Here is an 18081-nt window from a genome sequence, read left to right on the forward strand (position 1 = left end):
CCATTCAGTCTCTTAACAGAGAATCATGTGTTTTATTGGCGATGAAAGGGAGAATAATGAAAAATTTAGGTAATGGCTTTGAAATAGCATTTTTTTCCTTTTATGTATTTTTTGATATTAGGAAAACCAGTCATGATTGTAATAGAGTTCATGGAAAATGGAGCCCTAGATGCATTTCTCAGGGTAAGTACCCAAATTATTTTCCCATTCAAAATATATTATGCATGCTGCCAATAAAACTTTATGAACTTTTATCTATAATGTAAAGTGTGAACAATATAAACTATAAGAGGTCAGAATTGTCTTTGAAAATCATGTTAATAATCAGAATTTTATACTGGATTAATATAGAATCTTTTGAACATTTACATAGTACAATGTTATTTTAAAAAGTGGCTTCCAATAATATTATTACTTAAAGTATGGAGAATACCTTTCAATTTTGTAATTTAAACATATGTTATGGAATAGTATATGCAACTCTAAATGAAATACAGAGGAAATATAGAGAAAACTGAAAAGTGAGATAATCAGTTGATTTTGGCTCTGTGATCCCAACTCTGTTCTGTAAAAATATTTCCATTGTATTGTTATCTGAAAACTGATCATAAAATGTACAATTATTTATATGGTTTTTAATTAATGGTCTTTGCTTTTTGTGATAAACCTTAAATTAATAGATGTGCACATTTTTACTCTCAGAGGTTTACTAAGAATATAAGCACATTGACATTTTTCCAAAATGGCAAAAAGAAAACAATCTAACAAATAAGAGGTCAAGTTTATTTTACATGATCTAGAGTGACACATTCAACCCAGATTTATAAACACTCAGAGGATCTAGAGAAATTTTAATCCTTGCATCCTTATGATGGGCTCTTCGGAGCATCTCCTAGGCAGCTTGTCAACTCAAAGCAGCATCCTGCATGCAGCCTGCTTCTATTTAGTTGTAGAAATCTGTGGGTTACAAATATCTTAGGAACTAATTGCAAATGTTTCTCAAACTCATGTGCTGGAATGTTGTTGCAGGTATGTAATGTTTCTACTAGCAGCAAAACAATGAATGAAATAAAAACAAAATCAGTCTTTAAAATTTTTTTCTACTTCGTAGTGTTTTTTTTCATTTTCAATCAAATATTCTTTCCTTTCTTTTTGTTACTATTTGGAAAGAAACTTATAGTTTATGTGTGTTTATTTTTTAGAATATTTTTAGATTATATAATTTTTAGCATGGGGAAAACACATCTGTCAGAAGTAATATTTTTTATATTCCATTTTTGAAATTTGACTTAAAAATTAGGATATTCATTTTGATTTGTATAATCTCAAGATATTGTTAAATATAACATATTAATATAAAAACTAAATAATTACCACCCCTCTATCTTATTTTATTTGGATATTAATTAAATCAGCATGTGTTATATTTTTTCACAAGTGTGTATGTTATACAGAAAATTATTGATCCCTCTCATTATACAACTGTAAACAAGAAGATAGATATCTTTCATGTTGACTTTTTTTCCTATTTTAAAGTACATTTCACTGGACCTTTTATTTTGTCTTTCTCCAGAAACATGATGGTCAATTTACCGTCATTCAGTTAGTAGGAATGCTGAGAGGAATTGCTGCTGGAATGAGATATTTGGCTGATATGGGATATGTTCACAGGGACCTTGCAGCTCGCAATATTCTTGTCAACAGCAATCTTGTTTGTAAAGTGTCAGATTTTGGCCTGTCCCGGGTTATAGAGGACGATCCAGAAGCTGTCTATACAACTACTGTAAGGAAAAATCTATTCCTGTGCTTTTTTCACATTTGTGAGATTTTCCTAATATGAAAGCAGTGTTTGCTGCAAAACTAACCATAAGAAAGAGACAAACTGACATCCCAGCTTTATGTGGTAGTTAATTTTTTCTTTTGGAAAATTTATTGTTGTTATTATAATCTATGTTATAAGCTAAGAAGGAAAGTAGTAAGAGATAACACAACTTACCTTCTATTTGGATGTTCCTATCAATGGAGTATAATTGCTATGTGTAGTGGTACATGCCTATAATCCCAGCATCTTGGGAGGCTGAGGCGGGGCGGGGGGGCGGGTGGTGTTTCAAGGCCAGCCTTAGCAATGTAACCAGATCCTGTCTCAAACTTAAAAAGCAAAATAAAAAGGTCTAGGAATATAACTCTGTGGTAAAGCACCCTGGGTTTAATCCCTGTGTGTGTGTATGTATGTATGTATATGTGTGTGTATATATATTTATTTATTTGCATACAACAATTTCTAGTTACTATCTCATAGTTGAAGCAAAAATTTAAAAATATATTCATTTTGAATAAAGATTCCAAAAGAATATTGACTATGCTAACTTATATGTTTTGTGATGTTAGTAAAAAAGCCAGCACGATGACGCATGTCTGTAATCCTAGCAGCTCAGGAGGCTAAGGCAGGAGGATTACAAGTTCAAAGCCCGCTTCAGCAAATTTGCCAGGCCCTAAGCAACACACAGTGAGACCCTGTATCTAAAATAAAATACAGTAAAAAAGGGCTGGGCATGTGGCTCAGTGGTTCAGTGCCCCTGGGTTCAGTTCCCAGTACCAAAAAAAAAAAAAAAAAGAGGAAAAAAAAGGGAAATATGTAAGGATTTATATAAATACCACATATTTCACTTCATTTTATTAGTGATACAAATAATTTGTAATTGTCTTTTCATTGAACTCTTTTCCCAGAGACTACACAGACCATTAAGTACAGTTGCCTTAAAAATGAAAACTTGGAATGAATGTCTAACATAAAGATTAGTGACTTTAAATACAAATAGATTCAAAATAATTAAAACTGATGCTTCTAAACTTTTAACCAATATACAAATATTTAACAGTAGCTTTGGGCATGACCATAAATTATTTATAAATTATTATACATATTTAAAATGTTAACTTCTTTTTATAACAGGGTGGAAAAATTCCAGTAAGGTGGACAGCACCTGAAGCCATCCAGTATCGAAAATTCACATCAGCCAGTGATGTCTGGAGCTATGGAATAGTCATGTGGGAAGTTATGTCTTATGGAGAAAGACCTTACTGGGACATGTCAAATCAAGATGTAGGTGCTATACTATATAAACAGACAAGATGATTCAGTACATTAGTAACATTATTGTTGGAACATGTGGGTAATGGTTGATTAAGAACTTCTTACAGAATTATAAAAATATAGTTATTTTGTTTTCCACAAATATTACCACAATAATTTCATAAATTAGCAGTTCTATGAACTTTGTTTTTTTGGGGGAAAGAATTCCATTGTTTCTTTTATTTCAATTCTATTTGCTCAATAGAAATCTATAAAGGGTACTTCTTTGTTAACAAAGATAGTAATGCTGTGCTTGGGGAGCTGCAGTGGAGCAGTCACGTAAGAAAAAAATCATTTGAGGAGAAGAGGGGAAGGAAGGCTGTGTTTCATTTTGTCTTTGAAGCTTATCATTGGGATTCTTTTAATGTTCTGAAAAAAAAGCTTTTAAAGTTATCACACACTGGTTCAATTAATAGTTTCATGATACAATGTAGATTTTTATGATCAATAATGGTGTTGACATTTTAGAATGTCATCACAATGGCAATATCCATGGAAATTTCCTTTTAAAAATTGTAACTTATTCAGTGTGGATACCCTGTTACCAAGAGGGCATGCTAATACATATGTGTTTATCCTTTGAGAAAAGAAGTTGTTGACCTCCCATGGGGCTTACATATCACACCAAGATATCATTTATAATTTATAAAATGATGTAGCATATGTACAAATAAATATTTTGTTTTATTAGGTTGGACTTTATAAAATTGTCATTTTTGTAGGCCAAGAACATTCAAATATTAGTAGATTCAATGGAATTCAAAATATTGAAAATGTGAGCAAATTTAGAGAAATGTGGAACAAATATAAAAGTAGGAATGTTCCCCGGAATGAACTAAAAATCTGGTGGCGACCTTGTTCATGGGAAATATGAGAATTGTCTGTCTGAAGGAACACATTGAGAAGTCTAGAATCAAAGGTTTAAAGAGGTATAGGGAGACCAATGAAATTTACTCATTTTACTATTCCAAATATGCAGTTCCCTGGTGGAAATTAGAAAGAACATGATGTCTGAGTAGATTGATGAAAGGTTTCCTTGAAGGAGTTTGGGAATGATACAGGGCAAGTTCTTGGAGACTAGTAAAAAATAAGAAGCACTTAAGGGAAATGGCATTGCCATTTAGCAAATGGACAATTAGCAAATTGGTGGTGTTAACTCTTATAGGATCAAAAATATGGACAGCTATCAAGCTGAGTACAGCTAAAATCATTTTTTAAAAACAGGTCATTAAAATATCATATTAAATTGATACATTGTTATAGTTTTAGAATTGCTTTTATTAATTTATTATGGCTCTTAAAACTTATTTTTAGACAATAAAATAAGGCTGTCCCTGTGTTGTCAGATAGGGGATTTTTGGTGGGATTTCCTCCAATATCTGCATTAGATTTTAATTATTTAAATCTTTTGATATTTTGAATTGATTAATGACATGAAAGTTTGTCTTCTTTTGTTTTTGTTTTTGTTTTTGTGTTTCAAAGATAAAAGTCTAAATAATGAGTCCACTTGGCAGAAGCAAAGTTGTTAATATTTGACAGGTCTCAGTGTCAAAGATATCATGGACTGTCAAAATGTGGGCAAACAAATCCTTGGGGCAGAGGAAGAGAAATATTTACATTCCCCAGACACTCCATAGAGTTTCATTTCTTTTGACACCTTCCTTCTATACTAGACTCAAACATAAAAGGACTGACAGGAATATGAGATGTCTTAAATCCAAAGTTCACTTAACTTCTAAAAATAAATAATGGAAACAGTTAAGAGGTAGTAAATATCTCTAATTTGAATTATTTTCATTCCCTAGGTATTATTTTGTTGTTTTCCTTGAAAGCAAACACCATAAGTATAGAATTTTTATACCAAGATTTAATAAATATTTTATTGGTCAAATGAAATTGTAGTGAAGTTTAATTCTATCCTGATTATTTAGCACCATCCTTTCTTCTTTTCTTTTCTTTTTTTTTATTTTGAAAGTCTGAATTCAATTTATACACAGTTTTATTTAGTAGTAAGAGATTATCACATAGTTCAGGCTATATAGTGAAACTGATATTAATTTTCTCATTGAATAATATTCATTATGTCATAATTACATTGTTAAAGTACTTTTTGAACAGCTGTAAGTTAATTTTCAATATGCAAATGGATAAAAAGTGGACAATTTGAAATAATTCTGGGATAAAATTTTCTAAAGAAGTATTTTTTTACTTGGAGCTTCTGGTAAGAATTCATGGAGAGAGTGAAGGTATCTGTGAACTCCATGGTATGTTCGTAGAAGCACCCTTGTGTATGAATGTATTGTATTTTTATGGGAGGAGGTGAAGTTTGCCTGAATCAGATTTTCAGATATGTTCTGAGGGAGGGAAATATTTATATATGTACATATTAGCCCGATATATTTACATACACACACAGACACACATACACACATATACACATTAGCCTAGATGGATTTATTGAATGAACCAATTTACTTTGCACTGTTAAAATTTAGTTCCTAGGTATTGTCAAGGATTCTAAAGAACTATCAAATTTTAAATGCCTTGCATTTTAAAAGATTTTTCTTAAGCCACTGTGAATACCAGATGCAAACAGATTGTTGTATTTCCAAATCCCCAAGCTTAATGCTGAGTAAGATGAGGTTTCTAAATTCACAATGAATAAACAGGAAAAGAGTGGTATAGAAGTGAGTCAGAGAGTTAATAGGTAACCCTGGACAGCCCAGTGAATATATGACCAGTCCCACATCCAAGCAGATTATCACTTGATTAACACCTGAATGAACCCTCATTTTTATTTTCACATGCCTATAACTCTCTTGAGTTTTAACTGAGGAGGAAACAGTTGAATTTAGATACTTACCAATAAATTTAAGAGGTTAAACTTTCCAAATAAATTTCTCACTTTCATGCTTTAGAAAAATCTGCAGATAGTTAGTTTTTTCTATTAATGCCCTTTCAAAGAGAATGTTTTATATATGTAAATATGTTCAAGCAAAATAAATATTGGGAAATTGAAAATACCACCTTGGCTTTGACAGCAGCTTTTAATTGAATCAATATCTTGAATAATCCAAATAAAATTTTTACTTTGAATTTAAGAAATTTTGAGATTATATAGATTTTCATTTTGTTTACAGTATACAATGTTTTATTTTTCTTACTTTAAGATAGAATGATCAGTTGTTAATTTGATTGGTAGGTACTCATTAGAATCAAAAATTTAAGCTCCCATAAATACATGCCACATAAAGATTATTACTTGAAGACATCCATTCAAATTCACTTAAGACCTTTGAAAATATAAGGATACTTGTAACTAAATTTAGTCTTGGCCGAACTGTGAGCCCTGAATTTTTCCTTTTAAAAATAATCATGGAGGTACGGTAGTGCATACCTGTAATCCCAACAACCAAGTTGGGAAATCGGAAGTTCCAGGCCAGACTCAGCAACTTAGCAAGGCCCTACACAAAGTAGGGAGACCTTGTCTTAAAATAAAAAAATAAACAAGGCTGGTGATTTAGCTCAGTGGGAAAGCACCCTTGGGTTCAATCCCCAGGATCTATCTCTCTCTCTCTCTCTCTCTCTCTCTCTCTCTCTCTCTCTCTCTCTCACACACACACACACACACACACACACCAAAAAAATGTAGTTGATTTATGACTTTGTACTTTTCCCATATTATAATAGAAACAAAAATGTGATTTTTTTTGGTAAAACTTTGACATAATACCATAAGTGGAGTCCAACATATTTAATTGAATTAAATGTGTGTTGTGTATTATTGTTAGGTTAATGAAATGAAAGTGAGCATTAAACAAAGGACAGAAGCCAATCACAAAATCCCCATTTTCAGTTATTATAGGCCTAATGTCATGGGGTCTCTCTATGCTCTTTTTTTTTTTTTTTTGTCTTAATTACAGTCGTCCTACTGTGATAATATGGAAACACTTCTCAGCAAGTAACTTTTGATTTATTTCTAAATATTTGTTGACAGTATATGCCAAAGGAATGATTCCTGTTGTGTCCCAGAGGTATTTTTAGAAAATGCCACTTACACTTACCACTTCCCATTCCTCTGGGAAATATCTAGTTATAGAATTGCTCATGAATGTTTTTCTTTCACTTTTATTAGAACAGTAAAGGCAAATCTGCACACATATCCAAGGGGTTTCTTGGTAATTTCACAAAAAGATATTTTAAATGAATTCAGTGAATAATCATATAATCCTCCAAGTGGAGATTTTGCCATTTTACCTGCATGCTTTGTTTCCCAGAATATTGCAGAAAGTTAAATTTTCTTTTCCTAATTGGAAATAAAGAGCAGTTCATAACCGCATGGGCTCTGTTCAGCCAACATATATCTAATTCTGTCTTCTTTACTAGCAGCTATGTGATATTGGCCCTTTCTTTTATTTTCATGTGCCACAGATTCTTTCTTTCTAGAATTATTATAATAATCAAACTTATCTAACAAGGCTTCTGTAAAGATAAAATGAGATAATTCCAGGTTAAAACCACACCAGGCTTCTAATAAGCATTTCATAGATATTTACTCGGATTGTTTGTTGTGTCTTTAACAGATAAGTTGTTCTGGTAGACTAACCTAAAAATTGCCTGACATCCAGGTCCAGTTTGTGACCCTATTGGCTAGTTTGTCCAAAGGGTATGCCTTAGATTATGCCAGACTATTTTAAAAGCCACCGTAGAATCCCAGCAAGTATCTCTAATGCTCTTCTGATTGGGGGACATGATTATCAATGGGAGCATTAGGATCCCAAATTCCAGAACATCTCTTTAAGTTTATACTCTTCTAGTATCCTTTAAAAAAAATGTATAGCATTATGTCCTTGAACGTAGAAAGAAATATTGTTTTATGTTAAGATCATTGCTGTTTCTTTATTATATCAATGGGTTGTCTCAAATTTCTATAAAGAAATTGGATACCTGCAGAGGTTAATTAACTCTTTCATTCTTGTAAGCGTCATTTGATGCTACTATACTTTTTGTTCCTTGGTGCAAAGACTTAAGAATGCATTGTGTGCAAAGCCCTCAAGAATTCTAAATGTTGTCACAAAAAATTGACACCATAGAGAAGAATATGTAGGAGAACCATGAATATTTGGTTTTACATTTTAAAGATTTTTTAGAGGGAAAGATCTTTTCACTTGTATTATTTATTTAAGGACACCTGAAGAAGCTACAATCAGGGAAACCGATTGGGAGGTGGTGGAAAATAATGACTGAACTGATATTCTGAGTTTTAGAATGAAGTTCTGCAAATCAGAAAGAGACTGCATATGCTCAAATACAAGCAAATCAAATAAAAGGAAAGACACTCTTCCTAATGAAAAAAAAAAAAAAAAACCTCCCTAATTGATTATTATGTGTTCATTTTGAATGTAAAGTTTTACAAGTTATTATTTTATTTCTAAATGACTGGAACCACTATTTAAATAATTTAACCCAGCTTTCTAGTTATATATTTCCTTTTATCTAAATGGTTTTATATACAGCACTTTTGAATCCAGGTGCACTGTAGTTAGAGGAATGTTATTCAAAACCACATGAAGTTCTTTGTATTAGATCAGATTCTTAAATATAGTTCCTCCTATACTTATATATTTGTGATCATATAGAGTTATCATTTATGTGTATTTGCCTTACATAGGGATATTTTAAAGGAATATTTACAGTACTATGCAAAGTTTGTAATTTGGGGATCATAACTAGGAGAAATTTTTAAATTCTATTGTATGAAATTTATCAGCACTCAGTATCATTGTTAGTTCAGTTCACTTAAAGCTAAGGTAAATTCTCCACAATTGTTGTTCAAAATAAAATCCCTTATGCCCTATAATTTGAAATTTTGTGGAGATAACTGTGGGACACTGATTATTACCCTCTGCAGGCAATGAAAATATTTTCCTTACATTTAGTATACATTTTATTTAGGAAGTAGAATCATCAGAAGGTGTTAACTAGTTGGCTGTACATGTAAGGGAAAGGAAGATAATTCTCAGCATTTTGACTGTAATAACTTGAGAGTGTTGATAATTGAAATAGGAAAAGATTGAATGGAAGGTGATAAATTTAATTTTAAACTTAAGAGTGAAAAGGACCTGTGAAAAATGAAGTTGTCTTACATAACAGTGGAAAGATAACCTAGTCACTAGGAGAGAGTTTGGGCTAAGATGTGGGATTACTTTTTAAAGATTATGATAATTAGGGGTATCTACTTATCTTTTATACTTTATCAATTTATGAACAGAAAGATTTCATAAGTTCAAATAGAAACTTACTTTTTTCACATACATAAAAGATTTTCTCCAAAAATGATTAAAGCCGGCTATGTCATTCATTAAATCCTACAATTATTTACATTTTAATATGCTATTTTATGTAAACATACATTTCATGGATATGTTTCCCTAAATTTATTAAGGTCATTAGCATTTTTTAAAACCATCTTTTTATGTCTACATTTTGGCCTTAATTTCTTCTAAAAGATACATTTTTTTTCAGAAAGTAATTTTTTTTCCTACATTTCTACTGCTATTATAGAATTGTCAAAGGATTTGTTATTTCCCCTGGAATAATATTTTAGCATTTTATAAGCCCTTTCTATTTGTGTTATTTTCTTATTGTGTTCTTTCCCAGTTTTGATTAAACTCTTTCTCCACCCACTCTCCTCTGCCACTGACCTTAGAGTTGGGAAGGGATGCAATCACCAGTGCAGACTGGCTCTGGCACTTTGCTAAGCTTCATATTTTTAAAAAGAATAGCATGCTTAATAATATTTTCTGCCATAGTAATTCACATATTTTGGTATCTTTTTTGAAAGTATCATTTACACCCATCAAAAATGAATCTTTCGGATTCACACTGAGTAACTCAGAATTTCCTTTTCCAGCTTGCAGAATTTTTTAATTTGTAGGAAAATGTGTACATTCACAATGTTATCCAAGTAAAATAGTTCCATAACATGTTCCCTTTTGAAAACCTCTGGGATGACATTAAAAATATTTCCATCTATTGCACCCTGGGTAAACTTAATTGCTGCTCCCTATTGCTGAATTAACTAGGAAATGTCATCATACCCTGCCCTTCACAAACTCCTTAATAACAGGATTAATATTCGTGCATGTTTTGGAAAAAAGTAAGTCAGTCTTTTTCAAAGCAGTGTGCATCACTCTTATCAGGATAAACCATTTTGCCTACCAAGCAACTTATTTGATTATAATTGAACCTCAGTCAGTAATATATTTAATGTCCTTTTGGCTATTAGGTTATAAAAGCAATAGAAGAAGGTTATCGCCTACCAGCACCCATGGACTGCCCAGCTGGTCTTCACCAGCTAATGCTGGATTGTTGGCAAAAGGAGCGTGCTGAAAGGCCAAAGTTTGAGCAGATAGTTGGAATTCTAGACAAAATGATTCGAAACCCAAACAGTCTGAAAACACCACTGGGAACTTGTAGTAGGTAAGAAATACCTAAGGAAATGAATCTGTATGAAATTCAAATATTCAAATAAACCATTTGCCTCCTCAATCCTGCCCCAATAGCAGATTATTTTTTATTGACATATAAATACATAATAAATGTATTACCGAGTACTTTTTTCTTTTCAAATGGTTTTCCTTCGCTACTATTAAAGAGAATCTATTGTTTTTTTGTCTTAAAAGTTATGATATCACTAGCTGTGTCTCTTAGAAAACTCTTTGTGAAAAAGCAGCATTTTATATTTTCAGACCAATATTATAATTACACGTTTTTATTTCTTTTGCAGTAACTTTTAGTTATACGAATGTTGCTTATTTTATTATCTTGCTTTCAGTTATTTAATAAAATGGTTCTGTGAAGTTAAAATTTATGAAAGTAATTTGACACATGATTTAAGAGGTATACAATTAAAAGGAGTCAGTTAATTGTTGGCTTGATGCATTCTAACACTTATTAGCAGTTACTCAGCTTCAGCTGCCAGGTAAACCTGATATTTTGGTCTGCATTATAGGAAGTTGGGCGCCTGTGGAGGCATTGTAGCTCCCAAAGTGCTCACAAGTGTGCACCTGTGCAGCAGATGTATCCTAGTCGTGATGGCACCCTTGTGGCTGGAACAAGTTCCAACAGGCAAATCTGCTTCTTTACTTATGGCTACTTTTGAAGAAACAAATGAACAATTATTTACTAATTCCAAATACTGCAAACTATACTTAGTGTTTTTGATACTGAGGAATGAACCCAGAGGCGTTTTACCATTGAGCCACATCCCCAGCCCTTTTTATTTTTTTCTTTTGTGACAGGGTATCACTAAGTTACTTAGGGCCTTGCTAAGTTGCTGATGATGGCCTCAATGGTCTTCCTGCCTCAGCCTCCCAAGTTGCTGGGATTACAGTTGTGCACCAACACGCCCAGCTGTAAGCTGTATTTTTAAGAACACAAAAAAGACACATCATCTAAGTAAAATTTAAATTGAGAAATTTATAATTGCTGGGTAACCTGTATGTTTTAGGTTTTTATTATCATATCTGATTTTTATTATATACATCAATTAAAATATCTAACTTTATTCCTTCTTCTCTTGTTCTTGCACAGGTTAAGGCATTCTTTACTTTGGTAATTTATGAGAATATTTGTTTTTCTGTTTTGTTTTCTTGTTTTTTCTTCTTCTTTTTCTTATCTAGGCCAATAAGCCCTCTTCTGGATCAAAACACTCCTGACTTCACTACCTTCTGTTCAGTTGGAGAATGGCTACAGGCTATTAAGATGGAAAGATACAAAGATAACTTCACAGCAGCCGGTTACAATTCCCTTGAATCAGTGGCCAGGATGACTATTGAGTAAGTTCAAATTTTTTTTTTAAAACTGTATTTAAGAATTGATTAGGTACAATACACTTTCTACATTAGGTTATCTTCTTTATATGAAATCAGATGTGAATCACAAAATCAGGGGGGAAATAACACCTTTCTTTAAAAATGCTTACTATATAGTAGGTCTTTATCTTTTTAACTCTTGCTGTAACCATCTTATTAAGTTGATAGTTACATATTCATGTTACAAATGATGAAGGCACAGCTCAGAAATTTAATATATCTTCTGAGTTACTTCAACAAATAAAGGACAACTATTATGGCTCCATAGCCAATGTTCTTGTACACCACCTACTGAAGCTTCCTTTCTCATTAACCAGGGAATCGTTTAAATTTCCACTTAGATTTCTTGTACCATGTTGTATCAGACATTAAAAAATTCAAAATTTCATGCCCAATGCCAATATGTTAGAATGTAAAAGGTGATTATTTTCTGAAAAGGTGAAAGGAAACTTAATTCAATTAACTATAGCTGAGATTTTAACTTTTTGGAAAACGTGAGATTGATTCAATTTTTTTTAACTGCAAAATGACCTAAAAAACAACTTTTGAAATTACTATGAACTTGAAGCTAATTGAACTAAGTTTTCAGTTCTGGCTACATCACATGTGGTCTTATATTTACTATTTCTGAACCTCAGTTTCCCTCAGTTTTACAGGTGATGCAGTTCCTCTCAGTCAATATGTTTGAAAATGAGATACAATGGTCAAAATTCTATTCATGGGATCCTGTTTCTGTACTGCCATGAGAAGGGTTGCAGATTCTCAGATTAGAAAATGATCAGCAATCAAATATTCTTTCTGGTATATTTCACAAAATGGCATGTACATGGATTTAAGAATGTGTACATGATCGTGCTCCATTTTCTTCTAACCACCCTATGGCTAGACTTGATATAAGCACATTTGCATACATTAATTTATCTATGCCCCTGAAAAACTATGCATCTCAACAAAGCCACTGCTATGAATATTTAAGTATTATACTATTGCAATATTTTAACTGTATATATATATATATATATATGCTTAACCTTTCTAACTGTTGAGAAAGACAAAAATATATATAAATAGTTAACTTATTTCAAATTTGAGCTATTATACAGTTGTAGCATTTAATGATAGTATTATACTATGTTTTTAAATATTTTCTAACACATAATCAAATAACTGAAATAAACATACAACCAATAAGTATACTCAGAATTAACCACAATGATAATTATTAAATGCCTTATAAAATTTTGTGTGACCATTGATGATTCCTCATATTTAAACTAGGTCCCAGAAGTGTATCCATTCATACTATTTTATTTTTTCCAACTAAAAATTTCAAACCCAATTAGGTTAAAAAGTTCAATATTTCAAATAACATTTCTTAACCATATACATTTCTTAATCCTATACATTAATAATAATTTTTTAAATTTTAATAATTTCTCATATACATTTTCATATCTGTTCAAAAATAGCTACCATAACAAATTGAGACCCTGAATAGCTAGGTTTTTACTAAGGAGAATGTTGATGCACATTACCAGTGTGATCCACTGCAGGAATATGATCATAATACCCCACAGCAGCAAGTTAAAATGTTGGCCTAAGACGAATAGGTTATTTAAACAGTTGATCACAGTTTAGAACCTTATAAACTCTTTGCAAGGTACATAATAAAAAATGCATTTGTCTCTTTCAGGGACGTGATGAGTTTAGGGATCACACTGGTTGGCCATCAAAAGAAAATCATGAGCAGCATTCAGACTATGAGAGCACAAATGCTACATTTACATGGAACTGGCATTCAAGTGTGATAAGAAGTTCTCCCTATGTGGGAGTTTACAGACTGCAAGAGAACAGTACTGGCCTTCAGTATATACATAGAATGCTGCTAGAAGATGATTGATGGACTGGGTCCTTCCTACAGTGAAGAGAAGATTTAAGAAGCACCTATAGACTTGAACTCCTAAGTGCCACCAGAATATATAAAAAGGGAATTTAGGATCCACCACTGGTGGCCAGGAAAACAGCAGTGACAATAAACAAAGTACTACCTGAAAAACATCCAAACACCTTGAGCTCTCTAACCTCCTTTTTATCTTATAGACTTTTTAAAATGTACATAAAGAATTTAAGAAAGAATATATTTGTCAAATAAAATCATGATCTTATTGTTAAAATCAATGAAATATTTTCCTTAAATATGTGATTTCAGACTTATTCCTTTTTAAAATCATTTGTGTTTATTCTTCACAAGGACTTTGTTTTAGAAAGTTGTTTATAGCTTTGGATCTTTTTAGTGTGAAATCTATGACACATTACTACACTGGGTACCTTTGAAGAATATCAAATTAAAAAGAAAAAACATAGCATGATTGAAGTTATATCTTTGTCACAACATTGGTATCCTTTATGTGCCATTTTATTCTGTTTAATCAGTACTGTTTTGATATTATTTGCTGATTGGCAGGTAGTCCAGAAAAATGCAAGTTGCCAAGAGCTCTGATATTTTTTAAAAGAAGTTTTTTTGTAAAAATCAGACAACACACTAACTTTTCAATGAAATAAAAAAGCAATAATGATCCATAAATACTATAAGGCACTTTTAACAGATTGTTTATAGAGTGATTTTACTAGTCAGAATTTAATAAAAGTAACTCAAATTTTAGGTTTATGTCTATATAAAACAAAAGATGAGGCACTTCATCTAAAGAAGGTTGGTGAAGCCAAGTCTCTGAAAGCAAGAACTATCCAGTGTTATCTAAAATTTAATCTGAGCACATCAAGATTTTTTCAATCTTGTGACATTAGGAAATTTAGGAGAAGTAGTCGACGTCTATTTTATATTCTTTTCTGTTGAATGCAGTCCAAACATGAAAGGAAAGAATTAAGTTTTATATTAGAACTCTGAAGCATGATAAAGGGGGCAGTTCACAATTTTCACTGTTCAAAAACAAATTTGCTGCATAGAATATCACCACTGCAAGTTAAAAACAAAACAAAAAGTCTTTTATTTGTGAACACTGATGCAAGAAACATGTTAAATGAAAGAACTCTTTTTACCCAAGAAGGAAGAGGTGAAGGATGTGGCTAAAAAGAAAAAAAAAACTTTATTTATTAAACCATATTATTTGATTACTGTGTTAGAATTTCATAAGCAATAATTAAACGTGTCTTTATAGATATTTCAGGAATGTATACATATTGTGAGTAATGCTTTCAAAAGTTATGAAAATCATGAACTACCCCAGAATTGAACTGTTGTACTTCCAAAGAAAATTGGGCTGTTTATAATGATTTTAATAGAGAAAGATCCCAGGGATCGGTCATAATTGGTCTTGTTTGATAATGTGGACATCCACAAACAAACAAACAACAGAAACAAAATCTGTAAATGTTCCTTTGTAAAACTTGTAAATTTTATTTATACTGTCTTGTTTTGTACACACATTTCTCTGTAGTGGGCTCTGAATACATTGAAAATGCACTATATTTTTCTATTTTACTTGCAGAGCATCACAAAAGAACAGGTATTTTCAGTGCTACATAATGTGTTTTCCCACATTTAGGACCAAAGATGGCTATAGAAAAACTCAAATGGATTGCTTCCCAAACCCCTCCCCACCCTTTTTTTTTTCTTTTAGGTCACTGTACAGTGTTATTTGATATTTTAATTTATTTTTTGGATTGACTAGAAAAATCATTTTAATTTCACTAAAATGTTTTTTGTCCCTAAGGAAAAGTAATCTGTAAAAATAATTTTAATTAGCATAATACAGTCACCTAGATACTTCCATTTGTAATCTTTGTAATAGACTGTAAATATATTTTTGGAACTATAACACAATGTGCTTGAGGGTTATTTTTCAGTGTCTGCAGTGTATACAAGTGTTTATACTAAGTACAGCACTTTACAATTCTAATCAGTAGCATTGGCCTTTGTGAGAATGAGTGAGAGTTTGAGTGAGTGTTCTTAATTCCGTTTGGATTCTAGACTCACTAATAATGAAGTTCTTTTCTTGTTCATAGCTTAAGGTGCTTATTTTTTCTATTAAAATTAAATTAACAAAAAGCCATTCTAGAAATAGAAGACATAGTATGGTACACGCAAACGGTGTCTTTCCTGCTTTTTTCTAGCACTAGATTTATAGTTGAGTAGTCTTTCTTGAGTAGAAGGGCAGAATAAAAGTTTTTTTGAGTTTTTTTTTCAAAAATAACTTTTTTCTTCAGCAATATACCTCATCTGCCTTAAATTTTTTACAGCTCTTTACAGGGAAAGGGGAGAAGGGATGGGAAAGACACACAGCACAATAGGAAGTGTATGATTACATCACTCTCTCTCGTTTGTAGGTTTCTTTTCTCAATTGACATTATGATTTTGAAGTACATGTATGTGAAACAAATATTAGGAGAAAAAGAATTAACATTGTAATGCTGATTGTAATACTCTCTTCCAGAAAGAGACGAAATGGTACAATGATAAGAATGTACAACTTGCACCTTGAAGTCTTTTTTGATAAATTAGTGCTCAGGGGAGGAAAAGTAAAGAAAGCAAAAGTCAAAAATAGAATTCCAAAATTAAAAATGCAAAAGGAAATGGCCTCCTTGCTTTAATAGAGCCACCTTTTATAGAACGCTGTTTTCACACTTGGTCTGTGTTTTGCATTCAGTACTGAAATAAAAGTAACTTTTATTACATCTGAATCTAACATTTTCTCAGCAATTGATCTGGGCCTTGTTTACTAGAACTGGTGGTTTATGCTTGTCAGAGCACTATTAGTTGAATCATATTGTATACTTATGTAATCTACATTAGCTAGTACTATTTAGGACTATATTTTAATTGCTCCTCTTATCCGTGTTTTTAAGACAATTAAAATGGTGTAATTCACCTCTCTTTTTTTATTTAGGTAATGCTGATATTCTCCCTTTTGTTTCCTGAGTAGCCTAGAACTGTGCTACTCACTGATGTGCATGTTCAAATAAATTACTAATGTGTATTTTTTTGCTATATGTGGAGAAATCATGGGGAACTCGGGGCGAGATGTGCTTTTTGTTGGTTGAATTTGTCCCTCCTTGCCTAAGAATTACTACAGGGGTCATCCTTTTATAAGGACAAACTGCTTTTGAACAGTGTCTTCAATGTATCAAGCACAAATAACTCTTTCTTCAACACGAATCATAAGTCTCTTTTTACCAGCTTAAAATAATAAACGAGTCTATTAGACGATGTAAAGAAAATCCTGTCTCCAATCATTGGTGGATTCCTTTATGTCCCTTATACATTCTTTATTACCTTTCACAATTTCATGAGAAGAGTTTTGTGGAAATATCTGCAGTTGCCCAATCAGAATATGAATAAAAATTAATATTCTTTGCTTCCTCTCATTCCCTTGCACAATAACTTCATTGCAGTTAATTATTATAGAGTAAGAAGATCATGTCTTTAAGAATCAGACTGTTGAACATTTTTAGTGAAAACCATTTTTGTTGTTTATTCTTGAAACTACTACTAATGAGAATTGTCCATGAGAAAGAAAATATTTTGTCATTACACCCTGAGAGCTTTTTCCAACATTTGATATAATACAGCAACCTGGAGCATTTTTGCATTGAGGACATTGGATGATGCAAGCATGGAAAAAGTGATAAATCTGGTTGTCTAATTCAGTTGTTGAACATTGACACTAAGCTATCATTTCTACTTGCACTTGAAGAAAACTAACTAAGCACTCTCTACAGTATCTCCATCTTAAGCTCTACAAACTCTTAAACAAAATCAAACATGTTTCAAAAACTGGTAATAATAGTCACATGTCAGATGAGGTGCTATGACATTTGTGATGCAATATTCAGGTTAAGCTGTACAAATGATCAGATTATCTCTCCCTGAACCTCAGAAGTTGGAGATCAAAGTAGAAAAACTCTCTAAAACAGAGATGCATTCCCAACCCTGGAGGATTTGAAATAGAGGCCTACTCCTACCCATTCCTGATATAAATGCTAATGAATAATTTGGTGATAAAAGATGCAAGATATGGATGAAGAAGAGAAAATAAGCAACATGTAACACTTTTG

At 31.9% G+C, this 18081-nt stretch overlaps 1 protein-coding gene across 4 annotated transcripts in view; it reads left to right on the forward strand.

Annotated features, from left to right (window-relative positions):
- Positions 1–13973, forward strand: part of Epha7 (EPH receptor A7) — a 163909-nt gene extending 149936 nt beyond the window's left edge. For all 4 annotated transcript variants that reach the window (XM_027928144.3, XM_027928142.2, XM_027928143.3 and 1 more), the window contains exons 12-17: positions 122–183; positions 1574–1783; positions 2954–3103; positions 10422–10615; positions 11818–11973; positions 13703–13973. In XM_027928144.3, coding sequence (XP_027783945.1) covers positions 122–183; positions 1574–1783; positions 2954–3103; positions 10422–10615; positions 11818–11973; positions 13703–13817 — 887 coding nt within the window. In that variant the 3' untranslated portion in view covers positions 13818–13973. The remainder of the gene's footprint in view (positions 1–121; positions 184–1573; positions 1784–2953; positions 3104–10421; positions 10616–11817; positions 11974–13702) is intronic.
- The last annotated feature ends 4108 nt before the right edge of the window (positions 13974–18081 follow it).

This window comes from Marmota flaviventris, chromosome 6, assembly GCF_047511675.1.
Source record: "Marmota flaviventris isolate mMarFla1 chromosome 6, mMarFla1.hap1, whole genome shotgun sequence".
Lineage (NCBI taxonomy): Eukaryota > Metazoa > Chordata > Mammalia > Rodentia > Sciuridae > Marmota > Marmota flaviventris.